The 22,175-nt window shown below is 39.7% G+C and overlaps 1 protein-coding gene across 1 annotated transcript in view; it reads left to right on the top strand.

Annotated features, from left to right (window-relative positions):
* The window catches only part of tnfsf10l (TNF superfamily member 10, like), a 56,215-nt gene that overhangs the window by 28,120 nt on the left and 5,920 nt on the right, over positions 1–22,175 (top strand). Inside the window, exon 2 of the mRNA XM_028564357.1 lies at positions 517–666. Coding sequence (XP_028420158.1) covers positions 517–666 — 150 coding nt within the window. The remainder of the gene's footprint in view (positions 1–516; positions 667–22,175) is intronic.

The raw sequence follows: 22,175 nt of genomic DNA, 5'->3' as shown, positions 1-22,175 counted from the left end.
TGACGTTGGTGGCAATGTGCGTCTTATCTTAAGGTGTTCCATTCAGCAAATGTTTGAATTTGTGATTGGATCATTTTCCCAGTATCTAAGTGTACAGACATTTTTCACTTTCATTCATGTTTTGTGCTGTAAATTGTCCTTAATTGATTACAAAATTTAAATTTGGCTCTTTTTTAATCTCTGTGAATGCTGTGTAAACAGCTGTTTTAGAGATGCAATTTATTTGGAGACTGTTCAGTTCCACTTGTAGGGCAAAACAGCCTGCGTTGAAATCAATGAGGAATCGTATGGACTATATATTCTGTATATTTGATGTTTTGCTTTAGAGCCTGTGGTCCAAAACAGAGAATACATAGTATGTCTGAAACCCAGAAAGTTCAGCGCTCGTCAACATAATTAAGCCATGGTTATCGACCAACAACGCTGTAAATATCTTGTAGAGGTATGTTTACCGTTTGCTACAAGGCAGTGAGGATCTAACTTTTTTTCAATCTGTGTTTGGTGTTTGTTGTGTAGGTGCGTAGCCAGGGGGTCACAGAGGAGCTGAAGTGCCTGAGTTTACTGAATGCTCTGGATAAGGACCAGGACATCCCCGATCAGCTGGCCCAACTCTTTGGGGAGCCCTGCATCAAACTGGCCGAAGGCATCAAAGCATATATCTCCAAGGTAAGAAAAGAAATTTAAAACTGCATTACTGACATTCAGAATAAGTGCAGTACATGCAGAGTTTCATTTTAGATTTCTGTATTTGCTTCAGAGAAATAAATCCTACTCAATCACTATTTGATTTATGATAAAATCCACAAAAACATTATTGTTTTGTATAATAAATACCTTCTAATGATAATGAACCTCTATGGTATTAGAACATTGGTATTGCTATTGGTGTGAGTCCAGTCTCCAGGAAAGTACGTTGAATAGTTTTACAATGGTGGACATTATTTTGGGAGGGAAAGCTTCAGAGCCTTTTTTTTTAAACTGTAGTCTGGATTAAATAAATTTAGTTGATGGCAAGATGGGTTTTGTTGTAGGTGTTTTGTAAATGAAAAGCAGCCATAAGAATAAGCCCATAGTAACATATATCATAAGAAAGACAGTGGGAAAACTAAAAGATTTAAAAAAACAATTAAAATGTGTACGTTAATGGGAAAAAGGTGAATTAAATGCATCGTTGCCAAGTAGGCCTGTAACAATTATTACGTAATTGTCTAATTGCAGATGTTTTACATAATCTCCATTTCTTTGTTTAATCGCAATTAATTGCTAACATTGGTCATAATAGTCAATTTTATATTCATTTAAGAAAAAAATACAATGTTTTATTATAGTAAACAGGCGTGGTTTACTTCATAGGCATGGTGTACTTGAGTTATTACATCTGGGTCTCATTAGAGTGATATAACCAAAATATGTATCCTGGGATTCATTCAAAACTTGTTTTTGTTTGAAAATGTAACACATAAAATAAATATTTTCAAATTTGTCTGACAGAGACAATTATAAGTAACATTTGGAATTGTTACAGCTCTATTGCCAAGCTAATACCACACCTACACTCTGAAATATGTACTTTGTATCTCGCCAATGCTAACTGATAAAATCCAGACTATAATTTGTATTCCCTAAATGACATATTTTGGAAATCTGTATTAGCTCTGCTGACCCTGGGTTTGAGAACAGATGGAGGCTGGTTTCAGCGTGAAGTAATCTGCTCAGTTACAGTGATCTGAGAAACATGTGCGGGGACTGATGCAGAACTGACCCTCTGGGCGGGACTGACTGGGCATATTTGTCAACCTAATGGAGAAACCTTCAGCTGTGAGGGAGTAACACCCATATAAAGATATATACAGGGCATATGTGTTGAATTACACAAACTGAGATGGACAATTAAAAAGATAGCTTTATTAAAAGCAGCAGATGTACCGATTTGATTGGCACTGTATATATTCAATAATGTTTCTCACTCAATATTTAACTGTATGGCCTGTTTCATCCGCTAAATCATCTCACTTCTAGCCATGAATCCTTTAAAAAACAAAACAAACAAAACAATGAAACACTAAGACTTTGTAAAATATGATGGAATGAGTGGAAGAGAAACATTATTAATATTAGAAAAGTGAGAGCTACATTTATCATCATCATCATTTATCTCTGTTTGTATTTGACAGGGTTGGCCTCGGGCCAGCTGCTCAACCTGTTTTCTACAGATACACCTTTACAGTTACAGTCACAGTAAAAGCGACTCACTTAAAAACCAAAAAAACATTAGCTATGGAAGTTTGCAAATTTGTGAAATATTTGGCTCATTTTATTTCTGTATAGTGTCTGTGGAGAGGCTGGTGGTGGTTGTAGTGATGGTGCAGAGATGAATTAAAGCGTTTGTGAGGATGTGTGCAAGTATAAACACGACTGTCTGTTTCACCTCATCAACAATGAATGTAACACGAAACCAATCAATGAGAACGTCAAGAACCAGTGACCTGAGACCTCAGATCATAACAACCACTGTTAACATTTATGTGCTCTAACTTGTCGTGCTTCACGAGTCTGTGCTTGAAACCGTTTTGTGCTTTTGTGCTGTTTTTAAGCACATTTTAGCATATACACTTCCAGCTGTTTGTGTTTGGAAGCTGTTGTACACATGCCAAGTATTTGGGTTGAACCTGCTTGGCTTTTACAAGCTATATCTGAAAAACAAATGCTTGATAAACCTGTGACAGACCTCAGTCAAAAACAGCTCAAATTAAGGTGGACGCCCCACTTACAGATGACCTGAGTCACCTCAGGATTACTAAAGTGTAGTCTTGAATGATATGCTATGTGTATGAGTAGCCAGACCTTCCTTCAGAAAGCTTTGGATGAGGGTCTGGCTACTCCACATAGCATTCGGGGATGGGAGGAAAATGTTTCTTTAAACCAATCAGAATCATCATGGGCGGTGCTAAACTCCGTACAGAGCTGCTGCAATAGTCGTGCGAGAGAAAACTCCGATTGGACAGATAGTCTAGCTAGCTGTCTGGATTTACCCTGCAGAGATCTGAGGAGCAGTTAACCGTAGTCCTCAGAAATCCCCCAAAGTTAAAATTCCAACACAAAGAAAGCGGAAGGGAACGGAAAATACATGCATCCGGAGCAATCCCAGAAGTTGAAGGTGAAGGATATAGACTAACTGAAGTGTTACCATAAACCTGTTTGTATCAAACACACTTGAAACTTGCAATACCCCCTCACAATTGTCGTGTCTGTGTTCAGATTTGGCTGAGTTATGTCTCAAAGACGGAGAATGAATTTGGCCGCAAATTTGAGGCACCAAGGGTTTTCAAGTACCTTAATTGCGTCCATGAGCTGTGTGTCACAGCCACTGCTGCAGCTCCAACTGCTCCAAAATCAGCGAGCAAAACTACAATGACTGACTTCCTGTCTTTTCAACACCAGCATGCACCTGTCCCTTTCACCTCATGCAGTATCCTTGCCTCATGTCTCTCCCTTCGCTACAACCCTACAACTAACAAACCGCTGGTCTAAAATGATAGTTTTGTTCGCAAACGTTAGGCTAATTAATTGTGTTGCGAAAGCTGTAGCTCAGGTGGTTGAGTCATCAGTCATGTTAAATGGCGCATTTTCCACTGCATGGCCCGGCTTTACTCAACTGGATTCGCTCTCTTTTGGTTTTCAATTAGATAAATGTGTTACCTGGTGCTGGTACCCAATACTTTAAACCCACCTGCCCGCTGGCAAGTTAGAGGAAGGATTAGACCAAAGCTTTTTTGAGCCATGTCTGAACTGATGTAGTTTAGGTTGTGTTATAGTCATATGCTAAATAAGCACATTTTCAGAAACTATACATCTAGCCTTACATTTATTCTGTTATAAGCTTTGCCTCATCAGTAGCTCTTGTATATATGGTTTCCTCTGGGCTCTAAGTTCTAAACTTGGGTGTCACATAGATAAAGAAATGCTCACACACACGCACACACATACACACACACACACAAAACATAAACACAAGTCAGTCACATTACTATTACCCATACACTCATGCAGTAACAGATTGAGCCATATTAAGGTAACAAATATAAGTCATCTTCTTGCAGCCAAGAGGACGTTTCCCGCTTAGTCTGAATGTCTGGACGCTTACAGCACAATATCTTCAGCCCCCTCATTTCCTACACCAACAACCCCCCACCACACACACACACAAACCACTGTCTGTCAGTGTTTAAGCCTCTCTTGCCCTTTCTCTTTAAGTCTCTCTCTCTTTCTGGCTTAATTTCTCTCCCAATCTTTTTTCCTCTTTACCTCTCACCTCTTCACCCTCCTCTCTTTCTTTGCTCTACTTGTATGATACGATCAGAGAGTGCTGCTGCATGCCCTTGTGGTCCGCAGTGGACGGGAACAGGAATGTCTAGTTTTTTTCCAGTGTAAATCGCTGGTGACACACATCCAAACAAATTTACATCCAATTACTTTTTATCCAAACATTCGCATATGCGGTATTGTCAAGGTATTCCAAATCCCATTCATTTCCATGTCAGCACTTTGGATGTTTTCTTTTTCTTTTTCCAACTGATGCTGCTTGAAAAAGAGAAGGGAAAAGGGCAAACTACCCTTGAGCAAGGCATTCAAACCCCTTTCGGATCCAGTTGAGCATCAACAACATTGTTTTTGCGCTGTCAGCTGTCAAAGAGCCACTTTTATTGAGTCCTTTAAGCTGATTTTGTACAACACTATGCTGTGTTCTTCATCATCTTGAGATTTTCAGGAGGTTTTTAAAAAAAGGAATAGTGGAGTCAAAAAGCCAAAATGGTGGTTAGATCGAGCTGGCAGACCAACTAGGCGCCATCTCTTTCCTTATAAAATGCTTCAGTGAAAATACTGGAGATCCAGATTTTAAACTGTGGCACCAATATATATCTATATAGTTCATTTTATTTTTTACATTTTACGCATGATAGCAATTATACAGTTTGAATTACACACAGCTAGCCTGACTTTGTCCAAAGGAACAAAAGATCTACCAGCACCTCTAAAACTCACTCACATGTAATATCTCATTTGGTTAGTCCAGTGATTGGTGTCCATGGCACCCTGCCAGGGGGTCCATGAAAAGTCTTCAGATGCATTCATTTAAATTATCATATAAAAAAAATTTGTCTTTTTTAGTTCAACAACTGTTTCTCTCTGCTTTCAGTATTTTATCCTAAGCTAAGCTAACGATCTCCTAGCCCCCAGCTCTCATGTACTAGCTCACACCATCCGTGTCTCTCACAGATAATCAATCAGTGATGTTTGAAAATCCCAGAACGTAGGTCAGAGGGTCACTAGGATGACAGAAGCAACATTCCTGAGGACAAATATAGGCCAAGTCTATAGACCAAAGCCACATGTAAGGGCGTGTTGCTGCAGCGTGTTGGTGTCTGTATGGCATCCCAGCTGTTGCAGCTAACAGGTGCTGAACACGGTTCCTTCTTTCAAATCAGCTACGTAAAGCCATTTGATTCCGTTTTGTTCTCCCAACAAGTGGAGAAATATTTTTGCCTTATAGTACTTGGATGGAAATGCTACGCTCTTAGTGCTGGACACAGTGAAGCGTATCCGTTCATGTTGAAAGAAGAAAAAAAGCAAATGACATGAGGAATGGATTTATCACTGGTCCAAAGTGAAAAATAAAGTTTAAATACCCACATAGATGCAATAAACCTATCTAACCCTTCAGGAATAAGTTTGAGAATTCAATCACAGAAACTCTCAGTGCCTTTAAGCTCTGGTCCATCCGTACATCAAGTCCAAAACAGATGCTTGCATTTGGTTCGCTGATTAATGTAAACTATGTGGTTTGGATGCATGACAGTTATATATTAAAAAAGAGAATGACAATCGCGAGAGTGAAGGGAAGTGAAAAGAATGGAAAACTAAAGGTAGAAGAAGAAAAAGAGGGGCATTAGTTCAGTTTGGGCTGTAGTCTTTCTCCTGGAAATGATTAGAAATATGTTGGCTCTGCATGTAGATTCCTCTGTGGATAGATGCACACAAACTGTACTTAATGGGATCAGTGAGTGAGTGATGAAGATAATGATGTGACAAATGTGTGTGAGAGGGGGGATGGAGAAAAAGGATGAAGATAGTGGTGTTGGCATGAGATGATGAGGATGGTGATGAAGATGTAGACTTGAGAGATTGACGGGAGTGTACTGAAAGACGTCACAGAACTAAGCCAAACAGAAGGGAGGAATAATGGAAACAGTGTACAAAAGAAAAAAGGAGGGAAGAAGAGAGAAGGAAAGAAGCCCAGCTGGACAGGAACAAATAAAAAAAAAGAAGAGATGAGAGATGTGGAGGAAAAGACGGGAAGTGGAAAATGAAATGTGGTGCAGGAGAAGAAAGAAGAGATGAAAAAATATCACAATGAGGTTTTAATTATACAACACTGGAGAAGAAGAAGGGAAAGAAAAACATTGTGGTGGCTGAGTTAAAACTCGACAGGTCCAAATGATTTAGAATGTTTTAGCTTATTATTCATAAATCACAACTACACAGCAGATATACTTTAACTTGCATTTGTGTGTTTTCCAAACCATATAAGCACTTATAATGATTTTGTTCCCCTTCAGGAAGCCATTAGTATCAGACCATTTGATGAATGTATAAAAATCTACTTACAGACACTGAAGTATAGTCGATTAACTTAACTCCAAAAATAGCAATTTGACAAAATGTCCTTTGCAAGGCCTTTGCATGAAAACAATGTAAATATGTTTGATTTCCAGTCTTTGCAATTACATCATGCTGCACTCATGACTTCCTATAAGGTGGAAATGCATTATATGCTTTGTAAAATAGTCAGCAATAATTGAAAGTATAGTTAAGTGAATGCGGTAGACATCACGTGAGACAAAGCAAAGCTACAAGGAAGGCTGGAAAACCAGGGGAGAGGAAGGGAAATGGGATAGCAGCAGAGGATTTAGGATGGCATGCGTGAGCCTAAGCTCAGGTATTCAAGTCTTAAGCGTTCAGCTCCTGTGAAGACCGGAGTAACTTTCCTTCTTCTACCCTGCTACCCTCAGTTTTAGAGACGGCACCGCAACGTCTGTGCCTGCTGAGACAAGTCGCCAATACATCAGCTCTCAGCTTCCAGCTTCCAGCTGCAGTGACAGATAACGCTCTGAGACAGGGTCAGGGTTGACACGTCCACCGCAGGAATTCATATTATGGACCGATCGAATCTTCTCTCCTGGGTCTCAGCAGCGGTGTGTCTCTTACTTACAGATCAGCGTGGTAAATAATGGCTGCATGCATATTTGTCTGACTGAAAGGACTTTTTTTTTTGTTTTGTTTTTTTGGCAGAGATATCTGTCGGTCTGGTGGCAAATATTGTGCATTTGCCACCAGCTCTGCGTCCAGGTTATCCTCATGGACACTTACAAGCTGCTGTGGAGAAAACTTGCTAGCCTTCTCCAGAGCTTTCAACTGTATCGACCAGTCTTTATCAGCAGACATAGGTCCCACGGTTGTCATGAAGTTGGATGTGTAGACATGTAAGCTGAGTAGACCTTGAAAATAGTAGTTTGATAAACAATCCCAACTCAAGCTCCACTTACTAGCGTTTTCCAGAGCTTTCAACCGTATCACACTTTCTTTATCAGCATCAAATACTCTTTTCAAAGTCAAGAATGAACTTTGATGCTTAATGTTTAGGAATTGAAGCCCTAAAAGTGCTATGGATGAAAACACAACAGCTCACATGTCCAACAGATGCGATAGGGTTGAAAGCTCCTAAAAAGTAAAATTCTACGTATCTGAGAACACATTCCTTTTTTTTCTTGCATGATTTTAAAACCTATAATAATCATAAAAATAAAAGATGAAGAAGAAGAAGAAGAAGCTGTTTTATTCAACCTTTTGACTGTTGACCCATCATGCTCGGTTATTTCAAATAAAAAGGTCACTTGGCCTCTCTTTGTTTCACACAGATGTTGTGTGGGTGCCATATCTCTAAATCTGCTCAGTGTAGAAACAGTGATGTTACAGCAAATATTTGGCTTTTGACTGCTGATGCAAAACAGCTGTTTTGACATCACTGGTCAGGGTGTGGACAGGGCACGCAGCAGGCTTTAAAGAAGAATTATGCACTCTGAGCTCTGTAATGAAGGGAGGCATTTTGATATCCAATGGTCTGTTCAATCAATTTTCTGTTCCTTTCATCACTCCCTCTCCTTGTCTCTTTTTTGTCATTTAGAAGACCTTTATGTTTTACACATCACTGCTAAAATGGTTCTTTTAGCGAGGAACCACTCAAAGAATTATCTACACATAAAAAGTAAATGGTAGTACTGAAATTATCCTTTAAATAAGATTCCCAACAATGGAATCGACGAGCCCATGAGTTAAGAGTTAGCTTCAGTAAGTCGTCTTTTAAAATCAATCAACAATTGCCAATGCATATTACTACAGTAGCCTTTATTGATGAATGGGTGGCAGATGATCCGATGTTTTCTCAAAATACTTACACTAGTTTGAGTTGTGTGTAACACATAGAGATAATGGTGTCTCCCTTCAGCAACACACACAGGCTGCATGTGACGTATGTCCAAACACCAGCACCCACTGTCCACAAAACAGTGATGTCTTGACCATAGACTGTAAAAAAAAGATAAGTCAACACGTCTCCACTTCCTCCTACTGTACAAAAGGGAAGCCAAAATATCTTGGATACAGCCACCGCCATGCTAATTTTGGAGCCAAAATCTGTGTAGTAGTGATCGGGCGGTGGAACCAAGTTATCAAAGTCCCACCTATACATCCACTCGACCAATTCTAAGTCAATCACAGCTGTCAATCATGACATTTCACCCTGTTTTTATAGCATCAAATCACATAATAGGCTGCCGTTCTTCTATATTTTTGTTTTTGTCAACAAATCAAATGAAAAGATCAAAAATAAAAATAAAAAATGTGATATGTCCATCTCTTGTGCATTTGTTGGGGACTATTTTAAGACTTGGATTATTACATATTTGGTGCACTAAAGAGTATCTGCAAGATATATGTGGGACTGACTATATGTTCATCATAATCTAAGAACATGTCATCTATTGCCTTTAATAGTTTTTGAACAGGGGCGAACACACCGAGGAAAAGGAGAAATGAGGCTTAGTAGGATAAGTTCATGTTAGCTTTGGTGTTTGCATTGGATTTGTTGATGATAAGAAAAATATAGAATATCACCAGACTTATCACTTAGGAAAGTGGTGTGTATTGTTTTGGTTAAGGCTAGCACACAGTCAAGTTTATGGTTTTAGTAGGATGTAAAAGAGAGAAAATAATGTATGCATGGGTCTCCTGTGAGGACAGAGTCACAAAACGTTCAGGTCATGATGAAGAGATGCAAGGCCCAAGGACGTAACCATAGCTACATGGTTTTCTAGAGTTAACAACAAATGCCAAAGAAACAAGTCGGCCTTTGAGCAGCAATTCCTTATCTTGTTCTGCTCTACAGTTGGCTATTGAAAGGCAAATGTCAGTCATTGCCATGCTGTGTATAAACACACATACACACACACATACAGGGAGGGGTGGAGGGCTGTAGTGTTGTTAGTGATTTCCAGCTGATACACAAACACAAAAGACCGCTGTGTCTGGCGTCGACCACCCTCCCTCTCCTCATTCATCCCTCAGGCAGAGTTCCTGTCCAGCGACCCCCCCCCCCCCACCCTACAAAAAAAAACCTCCCTCCATCTTCAACTCCTTCACCATGATACTTTCTGTAGCTTCTTTAGCATCAGCTGTTTGTTAATACAAAAGACAAGACGCTTCAGTGCTCTCACGATACATGTATTAAATGCCAGACTCATATAATCTTTGGGGAATTTCCACGAAGCAGAAAGCTCCCATCAGATGATCAACTTACTCGCCTGTTTCAAGTCTTATCTATAGACTCGGCACATTCCCAGGGCATTTCGAAACTCATATAATAAAGCTCACAGCCAGCATTCCTACAGCACCTGTGCAGCTTTAACTCCTACAGTAAAAAGCACAGTGTTACTTCTCCACATCAACACTTTTGCAAGTACTGGTGAGATGGAAATGTACCAGCAGAAGCCAGACGCTGGCAGTTAGCTTGTAGTGATATTGCTGATGTTCTCTCGAGTTGTCGTGTTGGCTTTCACACTTACCGTCCCCTACTTACTCTCGTACTGCAAAACATTTGAAAGCTTGTCGTCATTATTACACATTGATAACCCTTCGGGGCAACCTGTAGTTCACCTGCCTGCTTGAGTGTCCCCTCTCTTCCCCCCTTTCCAGTCATTCTCAAGCTATCATAAAGGCAAAATAAAGCCCTAAAAAAAAAGTAGATAACACTTTGCCTTGAATGAACTGTTGATTTTAAGGCTTCTGAGAAAGGGGTTTTCACCTTCTCAGAACTCGGTTTGTAGGCTGACCATATCATCTCAAATTTCAATTAACTTTCAAACTGATATTCATAAAGAAGTTACACATTTCAAAACTATTTAGGAAGTTGGGAGTTGGACCCAGCCAAAGAAAATCAGATTTTTCATTACTGTGTTATATAAAAAGACCATCCACTAGTCACATGTGTCTCTTGGGCTATTATCCTTGTTTCATGAAATTTCGTGAAATCTGCCATTATGTACTATTCCTTCGCTTTATCTTCTGCATCACTGCATTTTTCGCCTCCTTTTGATTCTCACATGTTCCCCTCAAATCCTTGAGAAGTTGTTGTGTCCTGGATATTTATGATATTTTCACTAAAATAGAAAAACATCCAAGATGAAGAATAGTTGGAAAACAAATGCTGAAAAGACAGCTGAGGGAGCCAAAAAGTAAGAGCTTAAAGTGCTCATTTTCAAGTTCAGAATTGTATTTAGAGGTTGTACCAGAATGGGTTTATGTGGTTTAATTTTCATGGTTTTAGCTACAGAGTGAGGCATCTCACTTCTGTTCCATCTTTGTTGGGAGTTGCACATGCGCAGTAAGTACTGCTAGCTTGTCAGTTGCAGAGTATGAGGGCGTGCCACGCTAGTAGCTAGGCGAGCATTATAACTTGTGTTACAAAGTGACGCACGTTCGTCACAGAAGTAAAGGCTGGACTACAATAGAGCAGTTTGGATTGGTTTGTAAACAGTGTTTTCTGTTGGCCTTTGGGGTGGGCTTTGGGCTTTTTCACTTTGTAAACCTGTAACATGCACAAAAAGATATGGAACACAATAAAGGAAAGGGGAAAAGTCAAAAAGCATAATATGAGCACTTTAAGAGGAGAGTGCATGGTTAGGGGGAGAGAGAGAGAGTGAGGGTGGGTGGGGGGGGGTGAAACAACAACAACCAGAGTGAGGGAAAAGAAGACAAGAATGTTATTATTCCTGATGAAACGTGACCATACACGTGTGCAATACCAATAACATCAGCAGATTGTGACACCCTCTGCTAACAGCTTTTTAGCAGCACCATTGACTTTTAGTTAAACTCCTCTGGCAGACCTGAACTTAGTTTTGATGACTTAGAAATGCTTTAAAAAATCCACTGCTGCTGTCTAATATTTCATCAATGGTTATATGACCCTATTTTGTAGCGTTTTTTCCACTGCATCTTTACTTTTGTGTATTTTCTCAGTTAAAACAGGGAGTTTTTACATGGGGCATTTACAGGCCAAATATTGTTATACTGCTACATTTGGCATTTTGGCTTGTAGCTTCAGTTAAAAAAACAACAACTCAACAGTAGGTCTATTGGGGTAAACAGGCTCCACATTGTCTTTGTTATAACAAGCCTTTTTTACAACCTTGAAAATGTGACATTTTTAATGCGTCTGGTGAAGTCATGGTTCCATTACCACAATCAAGGATGTTTTTGTTGATTAGGATTTTACTGAGTTCTCTTCTGGGGGAAATAAAGTCCCTACAGACTGTAAACCCCCGGCCGCATGATGTGCTTGTGTGAATCCTTAAATTGTTGTGTTCATGTCTAGTATAATCTCTTGACCACACTGTCTCAGCCTTTTATCTCTTTTTATTTATAGCCCTTTCCTGACTTCCTGGACTACACACTGCCTCTGCTGTCAGTATTAACATAAACACTGACTGAAATAAAGGAATAAATACACAACTGCTACAGTATGAAGTCATCACACTGTAAGCACAAATGCTGAAACCAAGCTGTGCACTTTGACAAATGGGCTTGTTTTGACAGTCCAAACAATAAGCATTTGAGGCTCACCACCTTGCAGGCTTTAGAGAGACTTGTTTATATTTAAAATATGTATATATATATATATATATTTATTGTTTTTACAGTATATTCAAAGGAAGCTGTGGGCTTTAGAGATGACTTAGTGTAAACCACAGACAGGCAACTCTGGGCCGAACTGAATCGTAGCGTTTGTTTCGCCCTGTCAGATGAAGCAGATGGGTGGAGTCATAAGATAATACAAAAAGTTATGACATGTTTATGAGATATACTGCAAATGAATCAGTGTTTTTTTTATTGAGTTGGACCATTTTCATCTTGTACATTTGCCAGAGTTAAGCTGCAAAAAAAAAAAAAAAAAATCAAAACTAGACTGCAAAAACACTCTTCATCATCATGCAAAATAACCTAATATGTATTAAAATAATGCCTTAAAAATACAATTTCTACATAAAAATACTTATCCGACGACAAACAAAATAAAAGCAAAGATGTGAAAAAACTAAACTTCAAATTCCATGCCACACCTGGAGGTAGGGTAGCTTAAATGGAGATTTAAAAAAAAAAAAAATCTTTTAAAAAGAACAACTGATATGTAATTGATCCCTTTCTGTTTCCACCCTGACTAAAGCCATATTCCCACAGGACTAGTATTACCAGGGGAACGCATGGGATTTAGAAATTACCCCCCCACGTCTGTGTTTTGTGCAGCGCATTCACGTGGGATAACCAAAGTCTGTATTTTAATCAAATTTACTGACATTATCCCCCAGCTCTGTCAAAACTTTAATTGCCAACGCAGCCCAAAATTAGAGAGATGCTGATTCACACGGGACAAATATCAAAGACCTCTGTGTTTGGCAAAATATGGTGGTCGTTTGCGGTGGAATTTTTACTCGACAAACATGGTAGATTCACACAGGATTAGGATCACAGATGACCTCTGCAATTATTACAATTTAATAGGAGGCCTACAGGTAATACTTGTTCCGGCGAATAGGGCTTAATACAGTCTGGACACAAACTATCATGTTGATTTTTCTTTAGCAGCAAAGTTGTTATGCTCTTCTAAAACACCATATCACTATCAGCTTTGCTAACTAGTTCATATTTTTTAGGAGAGCCTATAGCCTTATGTCACACGTTACATGACACATCTGAGCTTGCACCTTGTTCATACATACAAAAACAAGCTCTTACAGTAGGCTGATGTTTACCATTACTTTGCACAAAGCCAGTTCTCCTCTGAAGCTGTGATGATGCCACTCGTGTCGACAGGTTTACCAGGTAATCTGTGATGCAAATGCAAAGCTTGTAAACTTTTTCAGGTGCAGTAGGTATTACATTATTCCTGACTTTTAGGCCTATAACAAATTATTCCTGTAACGGCTCTCCGCCTTGTGGTGTCAGCACAAACCGACACGGTCAAAGTCCTTCCCGAAACAATAAAAGAGATTGAGATTGGAGACTTGAGGAAATGTGTTTACATGCACGCATGAGTACTGCTGAGGCAACCATCGAGTATGCTCTTGTCTTTATGCCATATCACATTAAAATCATAAATGTTTTTTATGTAACCATGTCTGGGAACAGAATTGGACAGATGCAAAAACCAGCACTGACTTCTGACTGACACTGACTTCAGTTGTTTACATGATGAGATTGGGACATGAAATGTTTTTTTGAAAGAGATCATGCATTATTATTCCTAGGTAATATCTAAATTACACCAGCCACTTATTTGCAGCATTATCAACCTAATGAAGCACAATTTATTCTTGCAATTTAGCCCAAATCTTGTAGTGCTAATTTGATGTAAGGTGTATATTCACAGAATTTGCTCTACATATCCATATACAAAATATCCTTTTTTTTCTCCATTTAATATATTGGATTATTATTACTTCAGGGACAAAGAAATTGGAACAGAAAAACTTAAATGCAGTAATAAAACAGTAATATTCCCCCCCAAAAAACTGAAATATGTTATCCTCAGAGTTTGCATTATACTATACCGGTGAAGATATCTGACATAAAGGCATGACATGTCTCTAGACACCTTTGTCTTTATTATGTCGTACCCTTACAGGTATTTGTATTGTTATTAGTATTTGCTTGTGTGAAACGAAACTTTAAACACAGAGAGTCCAAGGAACAGAAGACTGAGGCTGTAAAACAACCCCGCCCTGGCCTAGTTTCATGCTCTTGGTGTCCTTTGGAGTAAAAATGGTGTTGTGAAAGAGATTAAGGGCGACAGACATGAATAGAGACACAGCGAGGGAGGAGAAAGAGATAGAACTAATGCAACTGTCAGCTATGTAGAAACTGCCTCCTTGTCTCGACTGCAGTTTGTGTCTTCCTGCAGAGGAACCGAAGAGAACAATACAGAATGAAACACAAACAAATACATATTAGGTAGCTAAATGTGAGAACCGACTCAATACTGCACTGTTTGTTGTGTTTTATCCTGTATGGTGAAATCAATAAAACAGCGAGAGGAAGATGCTAATGACCCAAAGCCAAACTCAACTCGAAAAAAAGCATAACAGGGTGATATCAATCTGTTCTTCCGCATGTGTGTGAAGCCAACTGCTTCCTTAGCAGTACACAACATTTGCCTGGCAGGAAACTCCCACAGCAAACAGGTCCATTATCAGTGACTGGCATCGAGTCGGCCACTGGTGCGTTACCTGTTGTAAAACCTTTACTCGCTGTTTCTCAACAATAAACCGATAATGAGCGACTCCTGTTTGGTTGCAGTAGGTCGAGTAAATCACAGTCAGATGACCGTGCTAATCACACACAGTGACTGGTAGTATTGCTAATACAGTTGCTTAAAATGAGTGAAACAAAAGAAAAGGTCTGCCACGCTGACACACTGGTGCCTCAAATATTCTTTGACATTATGGAATATGATAGAAAATGTCAACGTTTTCCACAGTCCAAGCCTTTATGGAGCATTAATGGTGAGGAGTTAAACTCATTTTCTTTTTTTTGTTCTTAACTGAAAATTCTCGCCAGATTTCAGCCACATCTCGTGGCCTTCGTGGCCTTTTTTTATTTCAATTGTCCATTGTGAGTTTGACACGGTTATAAAAGTGCCATGTTAAATTGACAGTAGTCCTCTAAAACTGAACAGTTAAAGCTATAGTGCATAGTTTCTGTCTCCCCCGTGAGGAATTCTAAGTAATGACAACAAAACTGTCGGCGCGTGCACGATCACGGAAGGCTTGTATCATGTGGACGCGCCGACACCCCTCCTCCTCCACGCAGTTGCTAGTAGCCAAGGAGGACACGGAGAATTAAAAAAACATTATGGACTCTTCAGAATGGGTCATTATCTTCACTTGAGTTTCTGAGTGCAAAAGTCACCAGACGACACCAGTTTCTGAACATAGCCATACTGAGAAATACAGAGAGAGTTGTGTGGAGCTGATAGTCTTAATTAGCTTTGTAGCAACTCATTTGGCAACGGCTTGAATGTAATGGACGTTCATTAATATCAACAAGTTACGCACTAAAGCTTTAAGGGTTAAGGGTTATCTTAATTGTCTCACTAGGGTAAATTTGTTTTGCACACAGGGTTCACATGAAAACAGAACACAAAAAGACAACATCACTGACACGTCGACACAATATATCACAGAGCTAGAGCAGGGAAATGGAAATTCATAACAAGTACACATGTACAAGAATGTAAATGTGCAAGGGAAGTGCCAGTATTGCCACCACAGTGCTATTTCCTATTAAGCATATCTTAAGAATCTCTCCCAATGGGTGCCCTGAAACAACATCCTGGGGGCCAAAGCCTAAACTCCTTCAGGAGTGGATGGTCCTGGCAGTCCAATAGAGCAGTGGTTCTCAAACTTTTTTCAATAATGTACCCCTTCTGAATTGTTTCTTTAAGCCAAGTACCCCCTGACCAGTGCTAATCATTTTCGGTAGAAAAAAAAGTGCATATAAAGAGGAACAGTACAAAAGATTGGAAAAAGATGGTAGAAAGAAGGAAGGAATGCAAGAATAGGTCAAAATAGTATCAAAAACTTCAAAAACAGTGACATAAGAAGAAATAAGTGAGAAACTTGTAAAAAGTAAGACAGTAGAAGGAAGGAAGGCAAGAATAGGTCCAAAGAAGGCAACACAAATGTCACATTTTTGGTAGGAAAAAAAAAAATTCTACATAAAGAGGAACAATGTTCTGGACAACAGCCTTGTAACTATTAAACATTTTGTTAAATATCTCACGTACCCCCTGCAGTCCTCCTAAGTACCCCTAGGGGTACACATACTCCCATTTGAGAAACACTGCAATAGAGCACTAGCCCTTCTGAGGACCTGCTTGTTATAAATGTCCAAGAGCGTCGCCTGACTCCGACCTGAAATCTTACTGGCCATTTTTTAAAGACTTCCAAGTCTATTTATATTGGACAGATTTAGATTTCCAAACCATGCAATAATACAAAAGGTTAAAACGGATTCAATGAAACATCTGTAAAAGAGTGATCATCATATCGCTGCTGCTGGTCGCCGCAAGAGCTGCGTCTTGTTTCAAACAGTGATCAACAACAATGTCTTTACTTGGTTGATTGTTTAAGCAAAAAAAACAAAAAAAAAACATTTTCTGCACCCGTCTTCTCAAATGGAAAGATTTGTTGCTTTTCTCACTCTTCTGTCATTTTGAATGGAATATCTTTGGGCTTTGGACTGTCGGTCAGACAAAGACTCAACTATTACCTAATTCATTGGCAAATTAATCAAGAGAATAAACCATAGTGAAAATCATCATTTGTTGCAGCCCTACTTTGGAGCCTTGTACTGTAGGACACATCAGTGCAGATGTGTGTGGGGAGAATTACCTTGTGGTAAAATGTTCCATGGGGCTTTCTCTGTCAAGCATCAATAACTAGTCTAGCTTGGGGAGAGATTTTAGAAAAGGAAAGAGACAGGTTGTTGAAGTAGAGGTGTTTGAAATTAAGCCAAATATGCAAGGTGCACTTTGAATCACCCACCACTCTTAAACAGAGCTGTTTCCTTGACTCCGCCTTAAAGAGAAGAACAGCAGAGCTAATACAATTCCTACATTCCTTATTCTCCAAATCTACACACCAATCTACCAAGACACTACCAAGTGTGAGTTACTTATCGGCCCAGCTTTAAAAAGGAGCAACATTAGCCATTAGACAGGCTAAGGCTAGGTATTTCTTCTCCAACTTTGTACACACATACTCAACCGGCTACTGTTTTTCTGCACTACACTTCCCAAAAGTCACATTTCAATGCACACCAAAACTAGACAACACACACAGGAATGAGTAGCCTCTTAGACCAGATTAGCATTGATCAGGGTTTGTCGCCGTAGCTCAAAAATGACACACACACACACACACACACACACACACACACACACACACACACACACACACACACACACACACACACACACACACACACAGTCCAGGTCGAGCAGCATATTAAAGTATTGGGTTGCAGCTACTGCTAATCTGCAGAAGAAACGCTCCTTCATGTGCATACTTGTCCCTCTTTTCCTCGCTCAATCCTCTCTTTCAGTCCTCCTCCTGTTCTCTTTTTTCCCTTACTTGTCCACTCTGACTCTCCTCTGTTTCCCCAACTTTTTTTATCCTCATTCCTCTTCGTCTCGTTTCCCCATAATTGTCCATCATCTTGTGCTCTCCGGTTTTCTCTTTCTTCCCACCAACTTCTGATTTTTGGCACTGCAGTCTGACATACTCATACATTTGCAACTTGTGCAGTCACAACAGTCCTGTAAGAACTTTATAAAAGTTTGAACTGGGACATAAAAGGCAAAATAATAAGAATAGTTTCTCGATCCATCAATTACGTTTGATGTATGATTCTTTAATTTCAATTGTCCAAGGGTTAAATCATTTACAGTACCAAGCAGTTGAATAGTCAAAGAAATGACATCCATCACTTTTTCTAACCCCTTTTCCTTGACCTCATTTAAAAAAATGTCATGAGGTCAAGGAAAGACGTGAAGGACGGTTGTCACATTGAGAACGGTTGCTCACAATCACCGTCCTGTATTTATCCGCATGAATTCCAATTAATATCATTGTATGAAAATAATAAGCAAGATCGGGATACCGTTTGCTTTCGTGAAAGACCAGCTCTCATCTAGCAGCATGGCTGCCACTAAGATAATTTGGGGTCATTTCACTCAGTCCTTCCTAAGTAAAGAAGACAATTTGACCGCAGCCATGGTCTTTACTAGAGGAAAGACACTTGAGTTGCATTGTGGGAGGTTATCCCAGCCTCTACTGCTTTGAACTTTTATAAATTAGTCTCTTTTGAGTCTCCCATTTTTATCAAAGTAATAATACATTTCTGGAGTGCAATCAGTATTTTGGAGTGGAGGCATGTAGCAAGTGGAGAAGAACTGCCAAAAAGGATTTACTCACACCAGCTTGGCATTCTCTTTATCTCTCTCCGTTTGTACATTTTCCCCTCTGTTTCTATAAGTTATGCCTTTTTTTTTTTTTTTTTTTTGCTTTTGGCCAGACAAAGTATGACGTGATGAAATCAGACTATTTCTGTCTGTTGGTTGTTCTTAACAGGGTGAAAGGAGAGTTCAGGGTTTATTTGCTGTTGGTGTTATTGCAGCTGGAAAGGTTTGAAAGACTTGTTGTGTTACAGACTGACCATAAGCCACCGACCTGTGTGCCCTGCTGTCGATGCCTACATGCAGCCACATAAGGCAACGCTGGCAGTGAATTTAAACTCTGAAGCTTGTCACATCGAGGCTACAAGCTGCTATACTGAAAAGCAGCCTTCTTAAAGAGGGCGGGAGTGTAGTCTCTTACTGTAAAACCGCCACGTCACAATCACTAAACCCCTTGTAAAGGGCAAAAAAAAAACATAAATATGACTTTCATCCAGGTGGCAGAAAGCAGGATCAGAAGCCTTTTCTCCATGTGGGAGCACATTGGGATTAACCCTGTGGCAAGCTCAGAGGTTTATTGCTTTGAAGAAGGTCATCACAAAGCATTTCAATGTATGGCAAATAGTGACGGACTGGGATCAAGAAACAGCCCTTCGTAAAGTTTGCATGAAATAACTTGGCACAATTAACCAAAGACAAATTATTGTTATTATCAGTAGCAGCCCATAGAGGGCAGCCCTTCTGGCATTTGCCCAAATTCCAAAAAAACGATAAAGCGTCTTCGAAGCACCTTTAACCAAGTCAGTTGCCCTTGATTTCAACCCTTTCTTGAACCTCCCAAGTAATGTTGTCAGAGGTCACGACGGTGCCCCACAGGCATGCGTGCCATGCGGTCCTGCTAGTGACCTTTTGCAGGTTTTCTTTCTGCTCTCACTCCTACAGTTTTAGAGTGCAATTCACTTATTCGCGTTATTTATTTATTTGACAGGGACAATGCACAGCTCCTTAGCAGTACCAGAGTTAGCTATGAGCTAATTTTCATCTGTAGTCCCTGGGCAGGAAACTGGGAATAACATCTCAGTCCGTATTTAGCAGCAGTTAGCAGTTAGCAGTTAGCTGTTAGCGTTACTTCAGCAACAAGTAAAGCTTTCTGTCGATCAGAAAACTCCGTAAATCAACGAGAGCGGAGGCAGAGCATGCCGGAGGACAACAGAGGGAAAACAAGAAAACACTTTCTCCATAAAATATGATCCAGTTTCACCAGTCACTGGCCGTGCCGTAAAGCATTGAGAACACACACACACACACACACACACACACACACACACACACACACACACACACAATGGTTGGTTACAGACCATAGTGTCTCCCTATTAGATAAACATAAGTCAGAGTAGCATCAAAAATGATTTTGAAACCGTTTTATAAAGGTAAAATTGTTAAAAATGTTGCTTTAAATGAGAAGTGCTGAAATGAAAGAAATCCTTAAAAAAGAGGTGAATGTAATAAAAAGGGCGTGGCTTTAACTAGAAGTTGACTATTTGTATGCATTTCCGGACAGTACTGGTTGATATATAACTTTTGGAGTGAGATATCTGACTTACTTGACAGAATATTTCTCCACAAAGGCCACAGCAGACTTTAAAGAAGATTTACTAAAACTTCTACTCCTTGGTTGCAACCAAATTCTGCATAGTGCTCACTGCAGCCAAGAGAGAAAGAATAATCACAAAATCTCTCAAATCGAACAAACATGGCAGCCAGTATTTATTGGAATCCACTTGATTGAGGGACAGAAAAATTATCAAAAGGTCAATGGCCAAATTAGCATAAGATGTTGAAAAAAAAAAAAAGGAATGGAGCTCTGTAGATTATAGCAGGGATTATTGAGTAATTGTTGGCAGTAGTTATTGTTTGGGTTATTATTTTTCAAAAAAAAGAATAACAAACAGCAGAGTCACCAACTCATACAGCTCCCAAACTTCACAATAAAAACAACTGCACATTAAACCACAATGTAAACTGTTCTAAGAAAGATGAAACACGAAAGGGAAAGAAGAGAAAGTCCAGCTCTTTTGCAGGGAGCTATTTAAGTGGTGTACAAATCAAATAACTCCAACACGCGGTAACAGGTTGTTGCTGTCTAACCAGCCAGTAGTGATATGATATTGGCCATTAAAATTACAAACCGCCCCGCAAGAGAGATGCTGCCTGGCTGGCAGACAGGCATTGAATGTAAGAAAATGGGAAATGTACTAATAGCGTCACATTTCGCAAAAAACAACAACCACAACAACTCAAACGGACTACAAACCAGCATCCAAACAAGGCGAGGAGTCAAAAAGTACCAGTCGGTTCCGAATGTATCACACTTAAACCAGCTGTAGAGTCCCAAGAGTATACCGTTTCTACATACACTGGAAATACTTCATGTGCTGTGGTGCTGCTGAGAATATGTTAGAATATTAATAATAAAGCTTATTACAGGCATGCTTTTAGGTCATAAATTGTGTCTATTTTTTTGGGATATCAAGACCCCTTTTCCTTTCTTCAGCAGAGGCAGTTTGCAGCCATTTGTTCTTGATTAACAGCCTATTTATCACAGGCAAAATTAAGACTTGTTGTAGTACAGCGAGAGTTTCTGTTTTATCTCAATTTTATTTTTTCAGCTTGAGATTTTTTCACATCTTCATGGAAGTCTCCTCCAGGAAATAATTTCTCAAATTAATTTTCTCTACTTTAGTGTCTTTGCAATTCATCTCAAGCTGATTTCTAATCCTTTCTAAATATAATAATATCCATCTACGTACAACGTGTTCTAAATACAGACCATATGCAAACAGGGAGTAAGAAAACACTGTAAATGGACTATAACTCTGCATGACGGCAGCATTCACCTTTAAACATACAGCTGCTCAGAAGTCTCTCAGGATGCCATAGAAAGCTTCCACTGCTGTGTGGAACATAAATTATGCATGAAGCCTCGACAGCTGATTTCACTCTTTAGCCATCCAATAGTTTCCCATGTGAGCTTTTAAGCATTAAAGACAGCAGACATGTTGAACTTGTATATTGAAAACATGCTGTTCTGGAGTCGCCCTGACAGAGGCCTGAAAGCTCACCATGGGTCTAAGCGTCTGAAAAAAATCCCCCTACATCTTTTTGGTTTTTTTACTTTTCTTGTTCAACTACAGCCACATGGAGGGCTGAAAATCTGTTGGCAATTTTCTCTCTCCCTTTAAGTGCATGTGGGTGTGTGTGTGTGTGGGTAATTTTCTGCTTTCAGTACTCGGGGAACGTGAGGCAGAGACAGGCATGACACGCCTAGCTAGACAAGCTAGAATGGCCGGGTCCACGCTCTGTACTACACTGTATTGGGTTCCCCTTAGAGTATATAGGGTAAACATGAGGGGTGGGGGGGGGGGGGGGGTGGCATGCTTGCATTCACACAGACACACACACACACGTCAAACCCCAGTGCGATCATGTCCAATTTGCAGGTTGGGTTGAGTGTTCGATGCAGGAGGCCGCTGCCAAGAATAAC

Source organism: Perca flavescens, chromosome 19, assembly GCF_004354835.1.
Source record: "Perca flavescens isolate YP-PL-M2 chromosome 19, PFLA_1.0, whole genome shotgun sequence".
In the NCBI taxonomy this organism is placed as follows: Eukaryota; Metazoa; Chordata; class Actinopteri; order Perciformes; family Percidae; genus Perca; species Perca flavescens.
This window is presented reverse-complemented; position numbering and strand designations above follow the sequence as displayed.